The sequence below is a fragment of the Oncorhynchus mykiss genome, chromosome 32, assembly GCF_013265735.2.
Source record: "Oncorhynchus mykiss isolate Arlee chromosome 32, USDA_OmykA_1.1, whole genome shotgun sequence".
Taxonomy (NCBI): domain Eukaryota; kingdom Metazoa; phylum Chordata; class Actinopteri; order Salmoniformes; family Salmonidae; genus Oncorhynchus; species Oncorhynchus mykiss.
In genome coordinates, this window is record NC_050572.1 from 33,560,967 (window position 1) to 33,587,434 (window position 26,468).

The following is a 26,468-nucleotide window of genomic DNA, read 5'->3' on the forward strand; positions in this document are numbered from 1 at the left end:
TCAGCATCCGCTCTGCTGCTTACATAAATGAGTATTCGTGTCTCAATCCATTCTCAGTAATTGTTTTAGCTAAGTCTATATGTGATGGGAGTAAAATGCCTACTATTTAAAATGGCAGAGGGGCCAAGCAGCGGACATGTGTCAAGTACAAGGGATGTAAAACCCACAGGCTCTCTCACACTGGGAGAGAATGTGAGGAAATTAAACCGGACTGGCAATCTCGCCAGACTCACACATCTAGCCAGCCAGCCCCTGCCTCAATGAGCTCTCCCCCCTTTAATCTGTCCTCCAAACATTGTTTTCTCCCCCTGGGGAGCCGGCTTTCTATTTATGGAGGAGTGTTGAGCGGATGTGAGACGATCAGAGCGCCTGCCTGCCATTGTGTTTGCGTGTGAGCTGTGCATTGTGGATGAGGAGTGGATGAGCGGACACACAAACAGGGGCCAGCGACACCGTACGGAGAACAGAACAGATGCAAATGAAACGTGGGGAAAAAAATGGCAAAACGTGGAGAAACAAGACGCACCAGATGCAACACCGACTTCTAGGAGAGGCTCTCTCAGCACGAGGACAAAAGCCTCTCTGTGTGTGTCACATGAATGTATACACTTCAGGTGAGACAAATGATACACACACACAAGGGCCTCAGTATATATTCACAAAAACACAGCTACCACCCTTGTGCCTGAAACTCAAACCCACACAACGTCTTAAATCCGGCAACAAGCGTACTGGAAATAAAAGAGCAGGGAAAACACTAATTAACTGTAAACAAAGTCCACGGTACTAAACTAATGAAGGTATTCATGAGTCGGAGAACACCAGGGATGAGGTGGCGGAGACACCGAGAGAGAAACAGATAGCAGAAGAAGACTAGAAAAGAGTGGGAGAGAGAGAGAGAGAGAGACGGGAGAGAATGAAAGATAGAATGAGAGCGGGAGGGGAGGAAAGAGAGAGTACTTCAGGAGGGGTGAGAACCCTTCCTCCCCGGGGCTCCATGTCTCTCCAGCCCTTTAATGTCTTTAATTAAAGCGAACAGAACTATCTGCTGCTCCTTTGGAGTACCATTACTGAAGCAACACTTAGCTACAGCTCAGCTAATAGGGGAGGGGAAAGGGAGAGGGTTCAACTCTAATGATGGCATGAAAAGAAAGGGGGACGAAGGAAGTCATCACGGGGAGGGAAACGATGGCGGGAGGAAGAGGGAGATGTGAGATCAACACTTCAACAAAATTAAGCAGGCCGCCACGGCTAAGACTTACGGCGGGCAAACGTGTCGCTCCGCCTGACACACGATCGCATTAAGCGACAGCTTGTTTAATCAATCGGGTTCCTCTGGGCCAATCTCTGGCCACAGGGGCAATTTCTCAAATGGCACAGACATGGTCGGGCCGAGAGAGGGGGGGACGGAAGAGGCTACCAAACATCATGTGCATTTACTATAGTCGTCTCTTTTGATGACATGGTTTTACCAAATGAGATTTTAGATGGGGAGTTTGTTTTCCAGAGGTACTATAGGCATGGTCTTTCTGTTGGTCTGCATGTCACAGTGGCCTTCTTCCAGAATGTTGGGTTGAGCCATCAGTGGTGCCATTCAGACAATTGGCAGAGTTTTGGGGACAGAAAGGCACATTTTATTAGTTGAAACAATGCATTACTTCCGTGTTTAAAGTTCACCAGCACATCTAAGACAATATCTAGCGGTAGTTGGAGGTAATAACTTTGTTGCTCCACCCACTTGGTCTCTATGGAGATGACCTTAACAGAAACCCTAATAAAGCCCCAATAAACCCCAGGGCTAAAGTTAAGGATCATTTTTGACTAAGACCCTTTAAACCTACATTTGTGTCGGCTAGATGTTGCAGATGACATGACGAGCCCAATCCACCCTTGGTTGAGTGATGGTGAACATTGCCTCCATTTTGCCCAGGCACAATGATGGCATCCAGCTCAGCTCTGGTCTCCTGCTGTTTGTTGTGTTCAACCTCCAATCTCAGCCATGTCAGCAGGCTCCTTATCGTGATGGACAGCCACCTCTCGCCCACCGCTCCACATGTTTGTAGATTGAAAGATTATCTGGCAACCTGCGGGTTCGCTTCCCTCTTAGAAAAACATACAAATCTATATCCACACAAATCAGATGGCAACCATATGGGCCTTGGGGCTTGTTGGAATGGGAGTGAAAACGGAGGACCACATATACAATTCATGGACTCCTGTACAAAGGAAACAATGAGGGAGAGAGCACTTTGCTAGCTTGCCTAGCTCCAGTGGTGGAACAAAGCATCTTGGGTAAATAACACAATAGGTGTCTGAGCTGACAGCCAGATAGGGGGTGGTAGTTGATTTATATTCCTGCCTGGAAGGAGATTGAGGAGCCAAGGCCAGGACGACCTGAACGCAAGGCGATGGATGTGGCCGCAATTGCATCAAATTGACAACAGATGGCACACTGTAGTTGGTAATTTGTATGCTGTGTACACCCACACACGGGGTGGTCACTAGTTTAGAGGACAGAAGGTTTTCGATGCTCCACCACTATTAATGATTTGATTGAGAGTATTGCTAAGACAGTGAGTCAGCTGGTGAACACTATGATAATGAGCTGCTAATAGCAGAGTATCTCACAGCTTGTGGCCGTACCAATCACAGGGCCATATTCGGAGGCAACATTCTCCTCTGAGCGACATGTATACACATACATACATAAGGAGGTTATGACGGTGTGTTTATGCATAGATATTTAAATAGGTGACATCTCGGATACAAGTTGAGAAATTACGTTAGGACGAACAACACCAGTCTATAATCATCAATAGACTGAATACCACATGTTGTGCAGCTTGTTGATGATGAAAATCAAGCAACTAATTGTCAACTGCTCCTTATTTTTTTTGGACTAGTTGCCCTTATTGATATTATTGGTGAGTGCCTTTGATCAACAGAGGATTTAAATGAATATATGTATGCACTCAATTCTGTAAATCGCTCTGGATAAGAACGCCTGCTAAATGACTAAAATTGTTTACTTTTATTTTATTTTAATGAAAGACAAAATCTTATGAAACAGCTGGTCAGCTTAATATTTGTTCTGCAGATATTATTTTGAGGACGTTCCTGAATTGCATAGTAATGAGTGTTGGTGGTGATCAATTTAACGGAAGCATTTTGATATCTATCTATGCTGCCTTTTCAACCTGTGGTCTCAGCATATACAGTACATATTAATCATTTGTTGCCGCTCACTCAAAATAGCCCAATTATCCACTGTGTAGCCCACTACTGTGATATCATTCATGTCATATCATACAGGGGAAAATGTATATAAAAGACAGCGAAAATGGATCTCTATGGAGACCTATATTTATCCACAAACCATATAGGTCAGTGGAATAAGAAAGAATGTTCTCTATTGGAATAATACAACAAAAATATTTTATATGCTTTCCTATGTTGAAGTTTTACAGACACATTTATGTTCTTAACTTCTCAGATCGCTTTGGTGGTTTATTGTGACGATTTTGTGACATCACAATCAATCTCCCAGAATGCGTGGGAATGCTGAGTGGAACACTATTGTGACTTTCTTCCCGTTCAGCAGTAACAAACACCGTAGACCTCTACCTGTACGCGATACGTCCGCACCACATCGGGAGGGGTTTTGAATGCTGTTGTGCGACTGTCAAGAGGCACTGTAATTTGAAATCGAGGAAATAAGACGTCGGACTGAAGAGCAAACGGTCCGTACCCGTAACTTACCGACTCCGGTCTGTTTTGCGGTTTATTTCTATTAGATTTCCCCCCTGAGAAATCAGTCAAGGAATATTCATTGCGTTCTGGTGTGGTGGTGGAGATTTCATGTCCACCCCGTCTTTTTAGAATGGCGAGAGAATACGCTAAACATTGCCCCGCATCACCAATGAAAAACAGTTTGTTGGTGACAGCAGCGATCCTTCTGATTATTCAAGGTAAGAAACATGAACATTTACTTATATTCTGTCATCTCAGGTTATTTTATTAGCCTACCGCTCTCTGCGTGTTCTTTCTCTGTTACTATGGGTCACGTTCATTCAAAGGTTCGGTATCGGCAACCGACGTGTGCCATATAGAGGCATCCACCGTCCCATGTGAAAAGCATGCACATTGTGTGGTTCACCCACACGGTCATACACGATTTCAGGGGTGACGGTGGTGGATTTCTCAAGACCTGTTGTGGAAGTTGACTTGTACACAATACCGCCTGGTTCCTTTTGTCCCGAGTTTTGGTACACCATGTTATGCGTGCAAGGTGTGGCCTCCCGGGATATTTATTTCTCAGAGCGCTTAGACAGCAGGTGTGATTGTTCTGAATCACCTTGCCGGTGTGCATGTTCCGTTTCTATCCCCCCGGTTGATTTCTTCTGGTCTGTTTTGGTTTCCTCAGATCTGTTCAGGTAACAAGTTTCATTCAGACAATAGTGATCTAGCTGATCATTTACACGAGCAGAAATGAAGTCAGAAAATGAGAAACAGGGTGTTGCTGTACAACAACAGTCAGCCAATACGAATGGTTGATGGTCGTTTTGTGTGGTGTCCTCTATCGTAGCCCCAAATCTTCAATGTCAAAACTGTACAATTTAAGATGGTAACTGGATGAAATACAAAGGAAGATGGCAACTACATATACCCTCAACACTTCTTTGTTTTAGCCTTATAACAATGGCAATTGTCATGTATCCAAGAACTCACCTGCATACAGCACAATTAAAGAGTGCATTGACTGCAAGCCTAACTATCAAAACCTGAGAATGGATATGAAGAAAAAAAAAAGCATGAGGTCACATACGGTTGGACTGGTGTTTGACCTGAGAGAGTACAGCTGTCGTGTTTGTAGCCTGTTAGGGTTTAGGGCTATTTGACTTTTGAGGGATTTGATGGTTGATCACACAGTGCATGCACAGTGTTGCGTAGCCCTAGTCTATTTGTGTTTACATTTACTGCAGCCGGATTCTTTTAATCGTTATTATGAGTTTCTGGGTAGAGGTTTGCATGGGTTTACAGGTCAAATAGATTTGATTGATACTCCTTTACTGCCAGGCATGAATTTGGGGGATTGAGGTGTCCCATCGTGTCTGTTGCTTGTGTTCTATTTGATAAGTGTTGAATTCAGGCCAGGGCTGTGAGAAAAAAAAAAAAACGTTGTGTGCTGTCGTGTATTTTTTTTGGAACCCAAAGCATATTCCAGTTCTCTAGGAATTCTTCTTGCTCTTTTTATGCCCATACAAATCCTTACAAACAGGTGTCAGTATAGTAAGACCTGACGGTATGAATTGAAGCGAAACCATTTCTGAATGTTTACTATTTCAGAGCTCAAGCAACATGTTTTAAAGCATCACGAATAGACTTAATTTAACAAACACTCCCCCGTCCTATACCCACACCCACATAAAACAATTCCAGCCCTTTCACAGCATGCCCATTCTCTCTCTCTAGCCTATTTTCAGACTGTGCTCCAGCTCCCGTCCGGGCCCTTTGTTGGAGAGGCTTTAGTCATTGGTGAATTAAAAGGCCCAAATACCCCCTCCATCTCCCCACTGAGTTCTGGGCCCCATTGTTTATAGATGTCTGGTTTGTCAGAGACTCTGGCAGAGGGGGTGGGGAACTCAAACTGCGAAAAAGTCCCTGCACGTCCTCAGCTCAACCAAATCATGCCTCTCGCTGTAGGGGAATTGTATCCACCGTTTCCTTCTTGCATGTAGAGGTTTTCAGGTGTGTTCAAAGACAATAACCAACTCTATTATAACAGCATTATCAAAAGAAAATAATTGTAATTAATTTTTAAACCGTCTCCAAGGATTACTGTGGAATAACCCAGATAATCTTACAGGGAAATGGAATAGATTTGCACCCGCATAAATGGGTGAAGAAATGCCGTGACTTAACGAATGCAAATAGAATCATACATGAGTAGTCTTACGGAGGAGTAATGAGATGTGTACGCCATAAATACCCTCTCCACCATTGAGTAACTTCTAAATCGTTTGCAGAAAGTTGGTTAGGTCAATACCTCTTGCTGATGCAACCGAGATGGTGGCGGATAAGCTACAGATTTTTTTTCCCAGTCTTCAAAAACCTCTCCACCCACCTGCAGTTTGAGATAAAACGGAGGCTAAAGAGATGGATTTCTGAGTGGGCTAGGAAAACACCTCTTCTCTCGCCCGTCCATGTGCCCTCTGCCTAAATCAGAATGTCTGACTTGGCTCCATGCGACTCTCCTGCGTTAAACATGTCATTCTCATTCTGAACACCAACATCTCTCTCAGCCAGGGTCGGGGTGAAAATGTATTCGCGGCACTTCTCTATTTAAAACAGACAGAGTATAATTATTATTTTTTTCTTTCCGCTGGGCCAGTGCAAGCCTTATTAATTACTTTTATATCCCTCAGCAATTCCGGGGGTTGATTTGAAAATTGTGCCTGACAGCTGCAGCACAATGCTTGTCCTCGCCACTTCAGTGTGCTTTCCTTCGAGCACTTCATCACGACATTTAGTCTCTGCAGACCTGGGGACCGCTCTGTCTGGCTGTTGAAAGGCATGACAAAAACACATGCGGATTTGTCTTCACGGTCGAGGTCGTAACCCCTCTATGATGTGGAATAAACGGTCTCTGGTCCGGATCAAACAGGAGCTGAGCACCGTCACGTTTCCCCACCGCTTTTGTATCAGTTCCTTTTTGTTGAGTCTATAGGCAACTTGAACTTGAGGACTAAACACAAATGGATCTAGTTGCTTCCTGTCGAGAGATCTTATTACCACTTCCTTCGCCTTCTGATTTTCATTTGTGCAGCTCCCTCAACCCCAGGCATCCAAGCAAAAAATGGAATGGAATAAAATGACATGCATGGAAAAACGAAAATATGCATTTTTTGCCAGGATGCATTTTTATGACTCTGAGCGAAAAATATATATATATAATTTTTTTACTCAACTAGTGGCAAATGCCCCATGTTGTCTTTGGTAACAAACAAAAACATAAAATGTTGCTTCCATTTTCCAGTGGGTTTGGCAAATGAAACTGACATGCATGTCTAGGCCCGGCAGTCTTAACCCTAGAGTCTATTTCCAGTGCAGACAGAGGCTTTTAGAAATGTGACGAGAGCCTAAACGCTCGGGAGGTTTCTATGGTGATCACTTTCGGGGGGGGGGGGGGGGGGTGACTTATATTCGCACAGTTTTCACACTGAGTGAGTGATTGCCGCAGAGGTTGCTAATAAGATGCATTCTCTTTTCAAGTATGCTCCGTTACATTTTTTTTGCATGCCATTTCTTGTAGGCCCAATCCGATGTACCTGGCGTATAAAATCCAGGCCTACACAAATGTTTAAATAGTTAAGACCGTTTAAACGGGTGGGAAATGTGAGCACATGCTAAGGTGACTTACTGTTTGCAGCATCACACATTCGTACACAGGTGGCTGGCAGAATCATCCAAGCACATGGCACTGAACACAGTTAATCAGACACGGGCATGATCTGATCCAACTGGAACACAGAATGATCAGAATAACACCATCTAGCCTCCATATTGAACTCGACACGTTTGGGGGAATTGCCAACCTCTCACTATTCCTGGAACTTTTTATAGCTTCTGGGTTTATTGCGCTGTGAACACTGCCACTCCCCGTTGAGTGTCAGAATGCTTCTGGTTTTCTCGGAATCATCCGCTCCGAGCGTGTCAGAGGGAGCGGGAGGCCTCCTCCTTGGACTGTGCCCACTGGAGACTATGAAGGAAGACACGGGTCCGAGGCTTATGACGGCACGGTAGAGGGAAAACGGTTAAGGCGTTTTAGTGTGTACCATTTCACCGACCCTAGAACACGTGGTAATGGCAGCGACCCTCCACTGACTCTGGTTGTTTTCACCCACTGATATGCAGTACATAACCCACCGCCAGTGGCGCATTCTGGGGAGCACCACAACAAGCCAAGGTGACTGCATGCTATGTAAGGCATGGCAGTAACGCCGTCGTTGGCGCGCCTGCTTCCCCACAGCGCGTTACGCCTCCTTATCCAAGCCCCCCCTGGCCGGCTTGTTTGTTTGGGTGGATTACAGAAGGGGATGGCATGAATTCCTCCGCTCAGGTTTTTGTCTGTCTGTGACTCACGGATGATGCAGGCTGGACTCTGCCAAAGGGAAGACATGGCAGGCCTCCCACCTCCATCATTATCAGTCGCTATCGCTCAGTCGGTGTGTGTCACATGGTGTGGCGCTCATCGCATCGCCCCTGGTGATCAGAATGCAAGCTTCGCCACTGCTGGGGGTCATCTGCCTTTCTGTCTGAATTTGAAGAATTTCCAGATTAGCTTCGCAGCAAGGTTCACAAGTTCATTGGCAGCTGTTTGTGTGTATTTGTGTATGCGGTGGTTTCCGTCCACAGCAGATATACTGTTTGTCTGGAAAGCACTGTAGCAAGGGTTTTGAATCAATGCAGGTTAAGGTTACCCATTCGCTCACTCATCCCATTGCCTTACATGGCCAGTGGAGCGAGACGGCACAATTACGGTGGTTCGCGGGGTTGTTTAACATAATCGCTCTCTCAGCCTCTCTCCTCACTGTTGTCTTTCTCCACTCTTGCATTTATGCTCATCATCCCTCCCTTCCTTCCTCTTTGTCTTCCATCTTCTCGCCCTCTCAAAATCAAATTGTATTTGTCACATGCGCCAAATACAACAGGTGTCGTAGACCTTACAGTGAAATGCTTACTTACAAGTATATATATATGTATATATGTGTGTGTGTGTGTATATATATATATATATATATATATATATATATATATATATATATATATATATATTACTATAAAAGTAACAAATTAATAAAGAGCAGCAGTAAATAACAATAGCGTGTGCTCAATCTTTTCTCTTTCACGTCTCCTACTCTCTGTTCAAAGTGCGACCAGGTAATCAGTGAGTAACGGGAAGGTGTTAACTTGTGCCTTTCAGGCATGCAACAGATTCCTTGGCCCGCTCAAAGGTGAATGATAAAGGTTTCATCCAACATTTTCCCAGGAATTTATGCTCCAGCCAGGCATAATGTGCCTCGATAGCAGGAATTGGTTTCTATTGATTGGTTTATTGTTGATGTGCAGCAAGCCCCACAGTCTGCCGAGTGTCTGCTCAGTGCTGAGAAATGCTGTCTGGAATGACACTGTCCTAAAAAAAAACTTTAAAAAAAAACGTCTCGCTCTCTTTTCCTGTAAAAGGCTTACCAGCGTGATTACTTGTGAAAAGCGAAATTGGCTTTCTGCCCTCTGTCTTTCTCCAACTCCCGTTCTGTCTCTCCCTCACACATTAAAGCCCGTCCTCTAAGATGAAACCCTGGCACCCTCCATGGCTCTCTCTGTTGCGTTGATCCTTTCTCTCTCTCATATTTTCCCCCTGAAATCCCTCCATCTCTCGCTGACTCGGTGGCTGAGCGGGTCAGGCATGGTCATGTTTATTTGAGTGCTTATCTGTAATGGTGACCCTCAGACCGAGGCCACAAGCCTCCATCTATTGCCGTGTCTCTCTCTCCACCTCTCGCCACGTCCAATCTTTCTCTCTTTGTGCTCGGCCTCTCCAGCCACCATTTCCTTATCCATCCCTTCTCTCTCTCTCTTATCTTTTCACGCCATTCCTCTGCACACCTTCCCCCCCCCCCCCAAGTTCAGACAGCAGAGCAGATTAGTTGGACCATCTCACTTCCTCTTCCTCTCCCCCTGCTCAATTCAATCGAGTTTACCGTCTTGATCAATATGCCCTGATTTTGCCAAACTATGTACATAGATATTATCGCACTAAGAGAAGGTGCTACTCGCCCTCCATATCTCGTTCTCGACTTTCCCAGTTCTGCCATAGATTATTTGTCTGCTCCTTTCCTTCTGACACATGATTTTCAGCCTGAGTTGTTGAACCCAGATATCATAGTACAAATGGCTGGAAGAAGTGCTTATTTCAACTATCTTCCCCTAAGGACTTCCCCCCCATCTGTGATGTTGCAGCTGTCTCGCTCTACATTGTCCTCGCTGTTCCCTCTCAATGCTGTGTTTGTGTGTGCTCAGGGAGAGAGAGTTCACTGAGAAAAGGCCCCTGCAGTTGACACCCCATAACGACCAAAGATGATTACAGTTAGTATTGTTTGTTCATTCGCTGTTCTCACTGGTCTGTGTGTGCTAATCTAATTTATTTCCTCGTACAATTAATATTTATTTTAAACAACACAAAAAAGGATTTTCAATAGCGTGCCTCTTTTCAGCACTTAGACCCGTAGCCAAGATGACGCGTCTCCCCATTCATAATGAATGAAGATATATATATTAAAAAAAAAAAAAAAAAGTATTTCTTCTGCCTGAAAACGTATGCCAGCTCAAACATTGTCTTTGCACCATAAATCAGAACAATGTAGCACAGACTAATTGCAGTGTCGCGTTTGATGATTAATTAACGTGGCGTGTCAGAGCTTCTCAGAACCCCTACTGCTGCCTGACTCAGACTGCAGACTTTAGTAGGGGGGAGGGGTATATTGCACTGTGCATATAGGGTGTGTCTGCACTGAGCGGACATTTTTAAAAGATGACCCGGCGGACCTAGACTGACCTGTCCTGCAGGTACGACTTCCTGCCTGGTGCCCTTTGCCCTCCTGCCTTCAGAAGTCCACAAAGCCCTGCGCCGTGGACTGTGTGACAGGTCATCTGCTGTCCTATTCATCATGTAGTCTATCTGGAAAAATGGAGCCCTGGCCTCTCCAGACGGAATAGATTGCGAATGTTCTCCCTCCCACCATCACTGTGACAGAGCATTGAGAGAGAGAGAGTCGCTTTTGAAGCCTGAGTGTTGAACCTGTACGAGACGAGCTCTCCTGCTGTTCTGGGATCTGTTCTCCTCTGCCCCGAACTGTAGCCCGTGGGATTCATTGATGATGAATACAAAAAAACAAATCTGGATCCAGATCAACCTTTAAGTGGCTCTCTTTTGTGTTTTATCCTGCGAAACGGCACTCCAGAGAGGAGGCGCCTGTTTTTTGTTGTTTTTTTTGTTCCCGCTCATGAATGGAGGTGAATAGCTACTTTGCTGGGGTTTTGACCCCATTAGACAGTCGCTGTTTGTTGCGTGCCCCCCCCCCACCCCCCCCACACACACAGCCTGTCGCCGCCATCATTAGACCTTGTTTAAATGTTCTTCCATTATGGCGTGAAAGACAAGTGGGCTTCACTCCGATGAGATTCAGTTTCCAACAATGGTCCTTGTGGCACGGAACATCTATATCTAGAATGTACTGTAGCGACAGGAGCTCGGGCTGGACCTGGTTTAGTAGAAACCATGTTTGTGAAGCGGTATCGTCAATAGGTAAGAGAGACAGGATGCGTAGTACTTCACTTTCTTTTTATAAGGACAGTTCTGTAAGAGCAACGTAGCACTAATTGAACTCTCAAGGCCAGCACGACTGTGGAGAATGAAATGTTATTCATCTGGGTGGGAGGAAAAAAACCATATTTAAGCCGCCCTGTTAATGTATGGAAATAACAATGCTGCTAATGATAGCGCACCGACGAAGTCGAGGCCGACAACGCAATCCCCAGGGACTTCCCAAACCCGCGCAGTCGTCCAACTATCGTTGGTTTTATTTCCTTGCGTCTGGTAAAAGGCCCTGAATTTCGTGACCTTTTCCACTCAGTTGCTAATTATATACCCAGGATGAGAATTGCCACCAGATTAGAAGAGCCGACCATGTTTTTTTTCTCTCCTCTCTGTGAGGAACCTGGTGCTAAATCCGAATGGTTTCCAGTCTTAATGGAGCCTTGACAGTATTGAGCTGTGGGGTCGAATCAGACCGCTCTCCATGTGTGGGAAGAGAAGACGGTGACACATACCAGATAGAGGTCAGACAGGATAAGGTAACGGTGGAGTGGGCGCCGGTATCTCCCTTGGACAGAGAAAGGACGATGACAGGAGAAACCTGAGGAGAATGTGATGCAGAAGACTCTGAGGGGGTTTGTGCCTTGGAGTTGTCGCTGAAGAAACCGGATGAGTGAAGACCTATGGAAAAAAAAAAAAAAATTCTGTCCAGCTTTGCTATTTGCCGTATCGCTGCACATTCTGCCTGTGGAGAGCATTAGTGCGTGTTGCTGAAGACCTCCCCTGAACTAAAAACCACCCCGCGGGCCCCCGAGGGCCTTTTCCTTCCCCGGTTCCCCCCTTTATTGGGGCCTCGCGGTGCAACCGAGCTGTGTTTATGATTACTCTGTGTGCATGGGTGCAGCGCGTGCCAGTATTTTGGGGAGCTGAAGGGGGAGTATTCTGGGCATGCGTCCACGTTCTGCCTCTGGAATCATCTCCCCGGAGTATCCCCCAAACCCCCTCAGGCGCCGCCCGGTTGGCTGCGGCCCAACTCTATTCATTCCTATATCCAGACGCAATGCTTTTTGCTTTTTTTGCCCTTCGTCACGTCCCCTCTGCGTGTGCTTACTCTCGTTTGCAGCCCAAGAGTTTGTCAGCGATTTTCATTAATTCATCATCATCACTAGGCCCGACGCTCCGGGGCAGAGGGACTACTTTATTCCCACTCTGTTCTCCCTCTCTTTTCTCCTGCTCTCTCCCAGAGACGGGCTAAACATGCTGCAGGCTGTGAGCAGACAGAGGGATGAGGAGAGTGAGGGGAAGAGGAGACTGTGACGCCAGCCGCGATTAGAGCTATGACACTCCCCGATTTAAATAGACACCGCCTTGGGAGGGAGCAGAAGAGTAAAGGAGGAGGGGGACGGTGCCTGCATGTCATGCCCACAGGAATGTTTTTGCCCTCAAATGAATTACTTAAGCCGGCATAGATTAATGTACTTTGTGGAAATGTGGCCCTTCTGTACCCCCTGTCTTCATGTCGAAACGCTCCCCTTCCGCTTTCTCTCTCTCGCCCCCCACCTCCCCTGTTCTCTCTCTCGCCCCCCACCTCCCCTGTTCTCTCTCTCTCCCTCTCTCTCTACACCTCCCCTGTTCTCTCCCTCGCTCTCTCTCTACACCTCCCGTGTTCTCTCTGTCTCTACACCTCCCCTCTCAGGGCACCTCTTCACTTCCCTTGACTCAGTGACTGTCAGTTTACCTCTTAAACCCAGCCCTCCATGTCTTATGTTATATTGTATTCTTTAGCTCACTCTAGCACAGACTGCCGGATTATTTGCCTTTTTCAAACCATTCCCCTCTTTAGCAGACATGCTCTCAATCTCTCCTTCCCCCTGTGTTGAAGCCTCTCCTGCACCTCAGTAGGTAATTAGTGTTCACATAGTTGCTCCAATTCGCAGTAACACCTCTCTCTCTGTCTCTCTCTGTCTCTCTCTCTCTCTCTGTGTGTACGTACACTGTCTTTCCTTGTCCTCTCTCTGCAAATGAGAGAGGCTGGTACATCACATCCAGGTTGAAGTGCCCTACTTTCCCACACCTCCACCCCATGTTTATTTATTCAGATGTGAACGGGAGGGAAGTGAAGGAGAGCAAATGTGAGGGAGGGAATGCAATGGGCCCTCCATCAGCGCGACCAACATGAAGTGACCATTTCTGGCATTCCATTCTTCGTTAGTGCGGTCAGCCTGCAGATAAAATGGTTAAGAGATTACAGATTAAGTTCAACGTAAAGTCAACAATGAGTTAAACCTCAGTGAATGGCACACCGCCTCCGCCAAGCTCATTGCCATTGGGGTAGTAGTGGAACAAGGGAGCCAATTTGGCGTCTCGGGGCAGACACTTTGAATGACTGTGAATGGAACAGTCACTCTATCCTGGGCCACCGTCTCAGTGCTAGTGTAGTATTGCTCAGCGGACACTCCTTCCTTCCAGAACAAATGTGGGCTAATGTGTCATCATATCGCTACGAATCTCCTGTGACACCGCTGCCATTGACCCCGACAGACACACTCGCACACAGACTGTCACTCTGGATCTTTGTCACTCTAGTCGTCTGCCAGATAAGCTGTGCCGCGGTGCCGCCTCCCATCGGCTAAGGCAGCGAATGCTGGAGAGGGTCCATGCTCCGGCACTGTTGGAATAAGCATTGTGACGGCTCCATTAGCCGTGATGGCTACAGGACTTCATTAGACAGTACCTACACTCCGGGGACACTGTAGGGGGGGACCGTGCTGGAGTTAACAGGAACAGGAACAGGCTGACGCTGGCGTGCGCCTAATTAGCAATCACACCGGGAGCCCGAGCGGAGGCCTTGTTTCGCCACGCAGGCATCCTCCTGACGAGGTGTCCATAACAGCTGACCCGGAATCAGAAGTACGGCGCTTCATACTGGGGTGCAGGTTTGGCTCGGAGGATGCTCGGCTGAATTCGAAACTGTGCATAGGGAAAACAGTCGGGCAATCTGCCTCTTTTTACCCACTGGGATAACGACACACAGGTGTTGATGAATAGGGAGATCTGACAGGAAGAAATCAGAGGAGAGGAAATGGAGGGAAAAGAAAGAGGTGGAGGGAGCTGTGTGAAGAACCAGAATGGGGTGAATGCTAACAGCGAGTAAGAACAGCAGGAAAGAGCGAAACGACCGCAGCAGACGGAAGGAAGTAGTCGGAGAAGGGAGAGATAATGGAGGGAATTGTACTGCCTTAACAGAGGAGATGATCTGTCACTGAGACGGAGGACGGAACAGAAGGCAGAGAGGTGGGGTGGCCTCATAAGTAATGTAATCGAAGACCGGGGGAGGGGGGAGTGCTAAGCTGACAGGGAAGGTGTCTTCGGTTCTCCTTAATGAGCTGAAGTGATGAAGGTCTGTACTCTGGGAGAGCACATCAGAGAGGGGCGAGACTGGGGTGATGATGAATGGGGAGGCCTGGCGTGGGAGATTTCCACAGAAGCCAGTGGGGAGAGTCGGAGGCTGTTTCGCATCGTCGGAACTGAGCGGCAATCTGTTCAGATGTACTGATCTGACACTGAAACGGATGGACTCAAACGCCCTGTGAATCGACATCAGTAAATTAAAATGATGCAAGGGTTCTTCTACAGCCCTCATTGGTTAGAATTGAATTGAGCTGTATCGGTGCAGAGCTACTGATCCAGCTGACAGTGAAATGGATAGACTCCACACACCCTGTGCATCTCTATCCGTGAGTCAGGTGACGCAAGGATTCTGTGCAGCTGCCCATTGAGTTAGGGTAGAGTGCTGAGTGGGTAGAGGGACGGCTCAGTTGTTCGGCGTGGACCTCGGTTACCAAATAAACACACCAAGATAAAACCGGGAGAATAACAAAACACTATTTTTCGTTTCAGGGGCATTTCCTCTGGTGAAGACCACCCCGCGGCGTGCGGCCATTTGCTCAGCTCACAGACCTTGGCCAGACTAGCATGTTAGACCACACAGAAAATAGACCCGCCTGAGTTTCCTGACCAGTTTGTTTTAGTGGTCTTTTTCTTTCTGCCCGGGTTTTTGATGAATGTGAGGAATCAGTCCCACCGTCATAGTGGTGAAACATGCTGCTTCATGAAAAGGGGTCAAGTTCCATTGACTCTGTAAACTGATACCCACGCAGGGCGCATTTACCCAAAAAAAGGTGGGTGAATGTGGAGAGCACCGCTTCACCGGTATTTTTATAGGAGGATGTTTATGTTTAAAATCAGACAGGGTAAAGACCTTGGTAGACCACAGTGACTGAGTACACTCACCGGCCAGTTTATTAGGTACACCCATCTAGTGCCGGGTACGGGGAATGTATTATAGGTCGGAAACGATCCACAGGGATGTTGGTCCATGCTGACGTGATGGCATCACGCAGTTGCTGCAGATTGGACGGCGCTACACCACCGCCGACCGCCTGTACTGTTGACACCAGGCAGGATGGGGCCATGGACTCATGCTGCTTACGCCAAATCCTGACTCTGCCATCAGCATGACGCAACATGGACTGGGATTTGTTGGACCAGGCAACGTTTTCCTACTCCTCAGTTGTCCAGTGTTGGTGATTGCGTGCCCACTGGAGCCGCTTCTTCTTGTTTTGTAGCTGATAGGAGTGGAACCCGGTGTTGTCTGCTGCAATAGCCTATCCGTGACAAGGACCGACGAGTTGTGCGTTCTGAGATGCCGTTCTGCACACCACTGTTGTACTGTGCCGTTATTTGTCTGTCTGTGGCCTGCCTCTTATCTAGCACAATTCTTGCCATTCTCCCTCGACCTCTCATCAACGAGCTGTTTTTGCCCACAGGACTGCCATTGACTGGATGTTCTGTTTGTCCCATCATTCTCTGTAAACCCTAGACACTGTCGTGCGTAAAAAACCCAGGAGGGTTGTCCGTTTCGGAGGTACTGGATCCTGCATGCCTGGCACCAACGATCATACCACATTCAGTCGTTTAGGTCACTTGTTTTGCCCATTCTAACGTTAAAGTTAAACAGTAAACAGGCCTGTCTGCCTGCTTTATATAGCAAGCCACAGCCACGTGACTCACTGTCTGTAGGAGCGATTCATTTTCGTTGAACGGGGTGTACCTAATAAACTGTCCAGTGAGTATATGGTTTGAGCAACCATATAACCTTGTTATTCTGTTTGTGTGTGCGTCTGTCACGTTTATGATCGCTTTGCATGCCTTATCTGTGCTGTGACAGAGGCTTGGCAAGGTGTTAAAGGAAATGCAGATGGATGGCTATTCTCCAGACTTGGCGGGGTATTTCCTGTTTTGTCTTTTGAGGTGGAGACTGATGTGGTGTCGAGAGAGGGGGAAACACGAAAGCAAGTGACCGAGAGGAAGGACAGACTGAAAGACGCAGTGGATGGGACTGAAGGGAGGCGGAGTGAAGAGAGACGGGAGGGCTTAGCAAGTGATAAGGTTTCCTGGGGAGAAGCCTGTTTAGAATTAGAATGTTGTCGAAGCATACCTACCAGCTCTCCATTCAAACCTGTAGTCTTGTACATTTTAAGAGTCGTTCTTCATCCTCGTACGCTAGTTTCACTGGTCGGCATATCGACACTGTCAAACTGCCCTACCTCGGATTCTGTACTCACACGTGATCATCTGTATGTGAAGGCATATCTTCGTCATTGCTGTTGAGGATAGAATAATAGCTTTGCAAATATGTTAAATTTAATATGCGATTATCCATCCTTGTATAGGCCTACATGCCTAGAGTCTGTCCCCCCCCATCCACCCACCCATGGCAGTCTGTCTGCTCTGTGATGAGCGGGCTGTCACCAGATGTGTGACTGAGAAAGAACAGCTGTTGTTCAGCTTCACAGCTGCTTCTCCTCGTCCACACTGACTCCATCACATCTCCCTGACGACCACGGGTTCCTGGAAATCAGGATCTGGGTTGGGGATCCAATTACCTTCTGTTTACGACTTGTTTACGGTTGGCTTGATTGAGTCATGAAAATATTGATATTGTTGCCGAGAGAGGGGAGGGATTTGAACAGTCTCTCGTCCAGACTAATCTCCCCCAAGGACATTTTGATATGTTTTGATTGAAGGGCACTGGTACAATATCTCGTCTGTGTGTGTGTGTGTGTGAGAGAGAGATAGTTTAGGATTGCTATACAGATGGAACTGAGACGAAAGTTAAGACGTTTGTTGTGGCCAGAGAGTCACCAGAAACCAAAACTGAATTTATGGACTATTGACGCCCCACCTCATTTAGGTGCATAGTGTGATCAGCTGGACTGTGACATCCAGGGACCTTGGCCACGGTGATCTAAGCAATCGTATCTGTCCTTTTATTGAGGAAGAAGTGACTGCAGCTTTATGACCTGCCAGTCGCGTCTGTTTTATTGGAGTCGAGGTGAAAAGGACACTTCTACCGTCTCGTTCACAGGTGCTCGACACGAGGAGTATATTTTAGCCCAAGGAACTGATGCTATTTAATTAGATTTCTCCTGTTATGTTTTTTTTCCCCAACCTGACAGATTGTGCCCCCGATCCGGGAAATCCAGGGATCAGAGCATAGCCAGATATGAATGTCATCAACGGGAGAGAGAGCAGCCCGGCCCCAGCCCAGGAGCCAGAGGATTTTTTTTTATTTTATTTTTTTAATCGGTGTGAATCGCCAAATAGGGCTAAAAGCAGTAAGACCCCTAATTTGAGGACTTAAATCACAAAGCCGGCATTATTTCACGGCCCGCGTGTTTGTGATTTACCGGCCCAGAGTGAAAACTCCTGACACGCGGCCGAGAGAAACCTCTACCAGGTTGGCTCTGACGCAACTGAACTCCTGAACCGCTGTTTTACCCTCACAACAATGTCCTTGCTGCGGTTCTAAATATCTAACGTCACCAAATCTATACCTAAGGCGCGTGGATGAAAACACTGGGCAGTGCATGTCAGGTTTGCTGTATTGGCAGAAAATGGTGTGCGGCCGTTGACTGCCGTCTGGAGTTGAAACGGAGGTCGTTTCCGTTGAGTAGTGCACTCGCTGCATGTTGCCTCCCATTCAGGGTCGTAGTGTGCCAATACAGTAGTTTCCTGGTGTTCAGCTAGCTAACCGATGGTATCATCATCATTTCAAGCAGTTGAGGGTTGACTGGAGCAAAACAGGGAAAGTATCTTCATTAGGGCTAGCCCAGTGCCTGGAGTGAATCAGCTGCTATTTGAATCCACATCGTTTACAAGCCGTTGATGGCCTACCACCCACTACTATGCTAGGTTGGGGTGGGGTGGGGGGAGGAGAAAGAAAGCAATTGCGCAATATTTGAGCTGCATTTTGTGCCCGCTTACCTAAAAGAAAACGCAACCGACGTAGGCCAACATCTGCGGTGCGGGGTATTCTGTCCTCGGTGGTTCACGCTGTTATTCCTCGCTGTTATTGGGGTGGCAGGGTAGCCTAGTGGTTAGAGTGTTGGACTAGTAACCGGAAGGTTGCAAGTTCAAACCCCCGAGCTGACAAGGCACAAATCTGTCATTCTGCCCCTGAACTGTTTCTAGTTCACTGTTTCTAGGCCGTCATTGAAAATAAGAATTTGTTCTTAACTGACTTGCCTAGTTAAATAAAGGTAAAATAAATAAAGGTAAAATAAGACCCCCCCCCCGATGGAGTACTACAGGAGTACTAGAGGCTATCAGATAAGACCACTGTACAAAATCAATAACCAGGCAATTGAGCGGATGAGTCTAGAACAACCCGCAGTATGTTAATCACCCGTTTTTAATGGCTTACTGGCTGAACTGTAACAATGCAGTATGAAATAAACCCAGTCTGAGCAGGACTAATTATTCCTCCATTATTCCTCAAATGTATTTACATGAACCTTTCCCAGGATCTTTTCATCTGTGTTCAGAAGAGTGATCGGTCTGTAATATATACAGTTGAAGTCGGAAGTTTACATACATTTAGGTTGGAGTCATTAAAACTCATTTTTCTACCACTCCACAAATTTCTTGTTAACAAACTAACCGACTTGCCAAACTTTTGGCAAGTCGGTTACTTTGTGCATGACGCAAGTAATTGTTCCAATAATTGTTTACAAACAGATTATTTCATTTATCACAATTTCAGTGAGTCAGAAGTTTACATACATAAGTTGACTGTGCCTTTAAACAGCTTGGAAAATGACAGAAAATGATGTCATGGCTTTAGAAGCTTCTGATAGGCTAATTGACATAATTTGAGTCAATTGGAGGGGGTGGCAGCATCATGTTGTGGGGCTGCTTTGCTGCAGAAGGGATTGGTGCACATCACAAAATAGATGGCATCACGAGGCTGGAAATTGTGGATATATTGAAGCAACATCTCAAAACAGGAAGATAAAGCTTGGTCACAAATGGGTCTTCCAAATGGACGATGACCCCAAGCATACTTCCAAAATTGTGGCAAAATGGCTTAAGGACAACAAAGTCAAGGTGTTGGAGTGGCCATCACAAAGCCCTGACCTCAATCCTATAGAAAATGTGTGGGCAGAACTGAAAAAGCGTGTGTGAGCAAGGGGGCCTTCAAGCCTGACTCCGTTACACCAGCTCTGTTAGGAGGAATGGGCCAAAATTCACCCAGCTTATTGTGGGAAGCTTGTGGAAGGCTACCTGAAACATTTGACCCAAGTTAAACAATTTAAAAGCAATGCTACCAAATACATAATTGAGTGTATTTAAACTTCTGACCCACTGGGAATGTGATGAAAGAAATAAAAGCTGAAATAAATAATCTCTACTATTATTATTCTGACATTTCACTTTCTTACAATAAAGTGGTGATCCTAACTGACCTAAAACAGGGAATTTTTACCTGGATTAAATGTCAGGAATTGTGGTAAAACTGAGTTTAAATGTATTTGGCTAAGGTGTATGTAAACTTCCAACTTCAACTGTACTTGGGTTAAGCTGCCTATTTTCATTCTAGTGGATAAGTCTCTTGCCCTTAATGTAGTTCAACGTTTCTCCTCCTGGGTGGTTTTCTTAATGTGATGATTGACTGTAAATGGAGCCCAACCCCCACCCAACCTTCCCCTACCCTGTTCTATTTCTCACCCTCGCAAAGCGAGTTTATTATTCACCATATTTCTAGTTATAAGATTAAATGTAGATTCAGGAATAAATGCCCTTCTGAAACGCTGACTTTAATCCCTATCCAGATAGTTCTTTGCTCCGGCACGTGACAGATATACATTTCACGTATACATAGACAGATATACATTACACGTATACATACACAGATATACATACACAGATATACATTTCACGTATACATACAAGTATACATACACAGATATACATTTCACGTATACATACAAGTATACATACACAGATATACATTTCACGTATACATACACGTATACATACACAGATATACATTACACGTATACATACACAGATATACATTACACGTATACATACACAGATATACATACACAGATATATATTTCACGGCAGCCTTGTAGAGAAACATGTCGTAAACTCGGTCCCCAAGGGGTACAGGTTTTTGTTTTTGCCCTAGAGCTACACGGCTGATTTTCAAATCATCAACGCTTGATGAGAACCCAAAACGTGCACCCTTTGGGGTCCCCAGGACCGAGTTTGGGAAACACTGCCGTAGTTGACAAACACTCGTTAAAACAACACATTTCACTGCACCTATCCAGTGTATGTGACAATACAATGTCTTTTTTTCTCTCTTCTTTTTCTTAATTGAAAATCATGTAAAGCCAAGGTGGAATTCTGGGAAGTGTCATTTTTGGATGGATTGTGGGACTTGGAGCCCATAGTCTGGGATTTCTGGCAAAGGAACCGGTGTGGGTGCCCTGTAATTGTGGTGGTGTGGCTTTTGTTTATGGCTTTGCCATGTGGTAATAGGGAATATCTGGGTTCATCCCACCACAGGGGAAAAAAGGCATTGTCCAAACAATGTCAAATGTGCACAAAGGACTTCTCCCTTCCCATTTCTCCAGCTCCTACATATCTTTTCCCTTTCGTATTTGTTGCAAGGACATAAGGAAGGCGTGACGTCCATTCTTTCAACAGACCTCGATCAAAGACATTTACGTGGGCGGGGTCGGGCTTGTCGTTGACCACTCTTAATAGAGACGATCGTTGACGTGTGACAAAGTCACCTGGCGCAACGCTGTGCAACTGGACTTAATTCGCCTTAAGTGCTTTTCTCTGTCAGCTGACGTTCACCCTGCGCTGCCTCTGTTCCATTCACTCATTAACTTCCAGTGCGGTGTGCCGGCAGACAAGCCACTGACTCTAATGGCTCTCAAATTAATATTGCGGCCCCCGGTGACCGAAGCAGTGGAGTCCGTGGCAACAAGGCATCGACGAGGCTTTGAAATAATAGGGAAACTCGGCATACTCCCCCCCCCCCCCCCCCCCCCCCTCTCTCATTTCATTCCTGCCGCACCCTCACCCTCTCCTCCTCCCCATCTGTTTAGTCCTCCTCCCCTTGGTCAGGTGCAGTGTAGATGTTGCTTGTCAATAATTTAAGAGGGAGCGCTCTCTCCTCTTAACCAGACAGATGAATTATTAACTGGGCAGAATGGAGCGCCAAGGCTGCAGGGCTGTGTTTTGGGCTTTTGTGAAGAGGAATGATCAAATAATTGTATATAGAAGTACGAAGACGTACATATCCTACGTCCACATTCATGCATGTTTGATAAGCGTGTCTCTCTAGCCAAATGACTATCTCTTGTTTCCTGTCTGTATGTAGATAGGCTGTGTTTGGGGGGGGTATGTTAGCAGGTTTGTGAGAGGGAGCGCTGAGGGCCCACATACATTTATCACAGGAGGGCTGGGGAGTAGAGCTGTAGCCGTGTTGGTTGGAGAGACGTTCCACAGACGTGATGCATGGCTACTGAACCACTCTGGGTCCTCTGGGAGGAGGATTGACTCCGAGTGGAACACACTGTATGCTATGCAGATCTTGCAATCGCCAGTTCTCTCTCTCACACACACACACACACACACACACACACACACACACATTGAATCTTTTTCATTTTCTCTTTATATAGCTTGTGCACACACTCCATACATATCACCATCCTCCCTTTTACAAGGACAGTCGGGCGGAATAAAACAATTAACAAGGTAGCAGAACGCCACAAAGAGAGGGGAGAAAGTGAGTCGGTGTGTACAAGCAGGAGAGAGGCTTAAGAGGGAATGAACGACTTGACGGGGCATTGGAGGTAAAGGGAGACGACTTGAGACCCTGGGAGATAAAAGGAAGAAACGCGGAGGATGAAGAGGGGCACACTGACATGGAGCAAAGTGGTGGAGATGAGAGAGAGAGAGAGATGGGGACTGAGGGATTGGGGAATGCAAAGAAGAGAGCGCTACTTTGACCTTGAGATGAAGAGAGAACGAGGGGGAGCGGAGGGGCTGAACAGAAGGGAGGTAGAGCGGGAGAGAAAGGGAGAATTGGAGAGCGAGAGAGCTCGCCGGCAGTAGAGTTGAGAGGATCAGTCTGCTTAGTGTCTGTCCGATCGACAGGAGAGTCCGGGGGAAACAGCTGGAGGCACTCTGAGTGCGTGTCCCTCTGAGTGCGTGCGTGTCCGTGTCTATCTTTGCGAGGTGTGTCTTTGTCCCTGCACGTTGTGTGTTGAGTTTGTGCTCTGCCCATGTTAAGGTGTGCCTTGTGTGTTTGTATAGAAGAGAGGGATACCAAGGTGAGTGGCAGAGAGTGAGGGAGACCCTAGCTGCCAGGGCCTAATCCTCTAGCGTGGCCCATTTGGCTGTGATCAGTGTACCTGCAAAGCTAATGGTTTCAGATGGGGGGGTGAATGGGGGCCGGCTCACCGGAGGTCTGCTTTAATATGGCAGAGATGGCATCACTGCACCAATGCTCATCACAGGGGTCAGTCACATAAAGAGTGGCGGGTGGGAAAAGTGCCTTTGCTTTCGACTCATTTCGTGTTCGACATATTCTGGGCTAAAGTACACAGCAGCACTCTATCCTCTTTCCTGCTTTCTTTTTTCATCTATTTTGGTGTTTAAAAAAAAAAAAAAAAGAGAAGAAAAATAACAGTGCCCACATGCAACTCACCCATTCTCTCAGCTCACTCTGTAGTTTATCTGCGCCTATGCCCTCCACCCTCCTCTAGTACCGCCTCTGCAGGCCTTGGCTGTCTCTCTCTCCTCATCTCCATTTCTTTCTCTCTCTCCCCCACCCCCTCTCTCCCCTCTCCCCCTCCTCTCTCCCCCTCCTCTCTCTCCCCCTCTCCCTCTCCCCTCCTCTCTCCCCCCCTCTCTCTCTCTTACCCCCTCTCTCTCTTACCCCCTCTCTCTCTCCCCCTCTCTCTCTTACCCCCTCTCTCTCTCCCCCTCTCTCTCTTACCCCCCCTCTCTCTCCCCCCCTCTCTCTCTCTCCTCCCCCCCTCTCTCTCCTCCCCCTCTCTCTCTCCCCCCTCTCTCTCTCTCCTCCCCCCCTCTCTCTCTCTCTCCTCCCCCCCTCTCTCTCTCCTCCCCCCCTTCTCTCTCTCCTCCCCCCCTCTCTCTTTCCCTCCCTCAATCTCTATTTCTCTCTCTCTCTCTCCCTCATTCTGTTGCTCCCTCCCTCCCTCCCTCCCTTTGTCTTTCTTCCCCTTTCCCTCGTTCTCCCTCTTTCCCTCGTTCTCCCTCCCTTTCCATCTTTCTTCTCTTCTTCTCTCTCTCTCTCTCTCCCTCTTCATTTTGGCTGCCTGACAACTCAGCCAGAACCCGTACCTGTTCTTCTGTCTCCAATCCAGCCTGAAATAACACGGCTCTTCAAGTGCTTCCAGCAGAGCGCCTCCTCCCTGAACCCTTGTTATTAATTTGTATGCATTTCCCACTTGCCATTTTCACATCGTTCTGGCAGAAATATCGGTAATTACGCCTATGCGCTTGACTAACTATATTTTTGCTTGTTCGGGTTGTTAAATGTCAAGGGTGCTCCGCGTACAGAACCGACCAAGCCTTTTAAATGAGGCGGACTCCAGGTCGTGAAGCTTCCTCTAATAATTTCTCATTTCCACAGCCTTTTCTCTTAACCACATTTCACTTTGGCCAACATTGCCAAATACTGTACATACGAGGTGAGCGTTAGTAAAAGCCATCAGGCAGCAGGGGAGACATACATGCGTGAAATCTGTAATTGGCCCAGTGTGGATAACACGACTGATTATGGTTGAGGTGGTAATTATTTTTTCTTTCCTGCTCACTGCTGCTTTACAAGCCGGAAGATGCATGTGACGTTGGCTCTGCGTGTATTCCATAGGCTCAAGTCTGCCTGTTAAATGAACCATGTGACAATAGGCTATCGCTCACTCCCGTTTGCCTAGTGATGTTAATGATCCCTAATGATTCCTGACTAATGCAGGAATGATCAAGGAATATTTCTGAGAAAGAATGTCTACATGAACGCAGTAGACTTGATAACAGGACTATAGAATAACACCTTTTCCATGATATGACGGTCAATACTGCCCAGTAAGAAGCCGGGCCTAATGATTTGGGGTTTCTCTGGTCTTCTACATATGTCTGTCAGCCCGTATTGAACTGAAGCACAGCTCTCCTTCGTGACAGTGCGCTCACTCAGATCTAATACCCGCTTTCTGTTGACGCTGGAAGTCATTGTTTTTCAAAGGAACTCCTGTGGTTGCCATCTCCAAGCTCACACTGAAGTGCTTTTGAACGAAAGACGTAGAGAATCTTAACCTGCCTCCACGTATTCATCTTAGCTTAGCCTGCAGAAGGCACCGGTTCAAGGCGATGCCCATGCCGGGTCTTTCATGCACAGCACCGCTGAGCATGCTCAAAGGTAGACTCGGCGAGATGACGTTGCAACGAGCGGCACCGCAGATATTGAGATGAGCACAATGCAAGACTTGGCTCTCACACTGTCGCACAGAGTATCTGCGCACGTACACGGCTGCACTCCACGCTGCTACAGTGTGGTAGCTACAGGATCAAAACGGCTGAGAAGTTGAGCCTCGCACTTCAACGCTCGTAGTCGTTGTCGAAATGGACCCACTGTGTTTACTTGCCTGCAACGTCATCTCGCTGGGTTGACCTTTTTTAATTTTTTTTATATATATATTTTTAAAGATTCACAGTAGTTATACCTTGTTTATCTAAAAGGCTGACGTACAAGGACATCAGTTTACTGGAAATCATAGAAAGCCATTAACAGGAAATGAGCTGGGTGGTAATTGTGTGAGTCAGAGGCTTCTATTTCGATACTTATAAACAATAGTCTGGTGTGATGATGCAGGTATACAGTGCGTTCGGTGCATCTTGTTTCTCGTGGTCAGAGTCCTTTAGGTGCCTTTTGGCAAACTCCAAGCGGGCTGTCATGTGCCTTTTTTTTACTGAGGAGTGGCTTCATAAAGGCCTGATTGGTGGAGTGCTGCAGAGAAGGTTGTCCTTCTGGAAGTTTCTCACATCTCTACAGAGGAACTCTGGAGCTCTGTCAGAGTGACCATCGGGTTCTTGGTCACCTCCCTAACCAAGGCCCTTCTCCCCAGATTGCTCAGTTTGGCCGCGCGGCCAGGTCTAGGAAGAGTCTTGGTGTTTCCAAACTTCTTTCATTTAAGAATGATGGAGACCACTGTGTTCATGCACCTTCAATGCTGCAGAAATGTTTTGGTACACTTCCCCAGATCTGTGCCTCGACACAATCCTGTCTCGGAGCTCTACGGACAATTTGTTCAACCTCATGGCTTGGTTTTTTGCTCTGACATGCACTGTCAACTTTGACATTTTATATAGACAGGTGTGTGCCTTTCCAAATCATGTCCAATCAATTTAATTTACCACAGGTGGTCTCCAATCAAGTTGTAGAAACATCTTAAAGACGATCAATGGAAACAGAATTTTTTAAATTTATTTTTAATCAATTTCAGAATACGGCTGTAACGTAACAAAATGCGGAAAAAGTCAAGGGGTTTGAATACTTTGTGAATGCACTGTAAGTGCCAAACTGGAAAGGCTGTTTCTCGTTCAGCAATGTGGCCAGTTTGGCACTTATACCTGCGACAGAGAGAGCTTTTCACCACTGTGAATAATATCCTGAAACTGGATGGTTCATTTTGATCCC

The 26,468-nt window shown here is 46.6% G+C and overlaps 1 protein-coding gene across 2 annotated transcripts in view; it reads left to right on the forward strand.

The window, feature by feature from the left end:
• The first annotated feature begins 3,519 nt into the window (after positions 1–3,519).
• Positions 3,520–26,468, forward strand: part of LOC110488365 (poliovirus receptor) — a 77,993-nt gene continuing 55,044 nt past the window's right edge. The window contains exons 1-2 of one of the 2 annotated variants that reach the window (XM_036970682.1): positions 3,520–3,740; positions 3,880–3,968. In XM_036970682.1, coding sequence (XP_036826577.1) covers positions 3,881–3,968 — 88 coding nt within the window. In that variant the 5' untranslated portion in view covers positions 3,520–3,740; position 3,880. Of the gene's footprint in view, positions 3,969–26,468 lie in introns of both variants that reach the window. The other variant, XM_021560594.2, reaches the window with a different exon arrangement.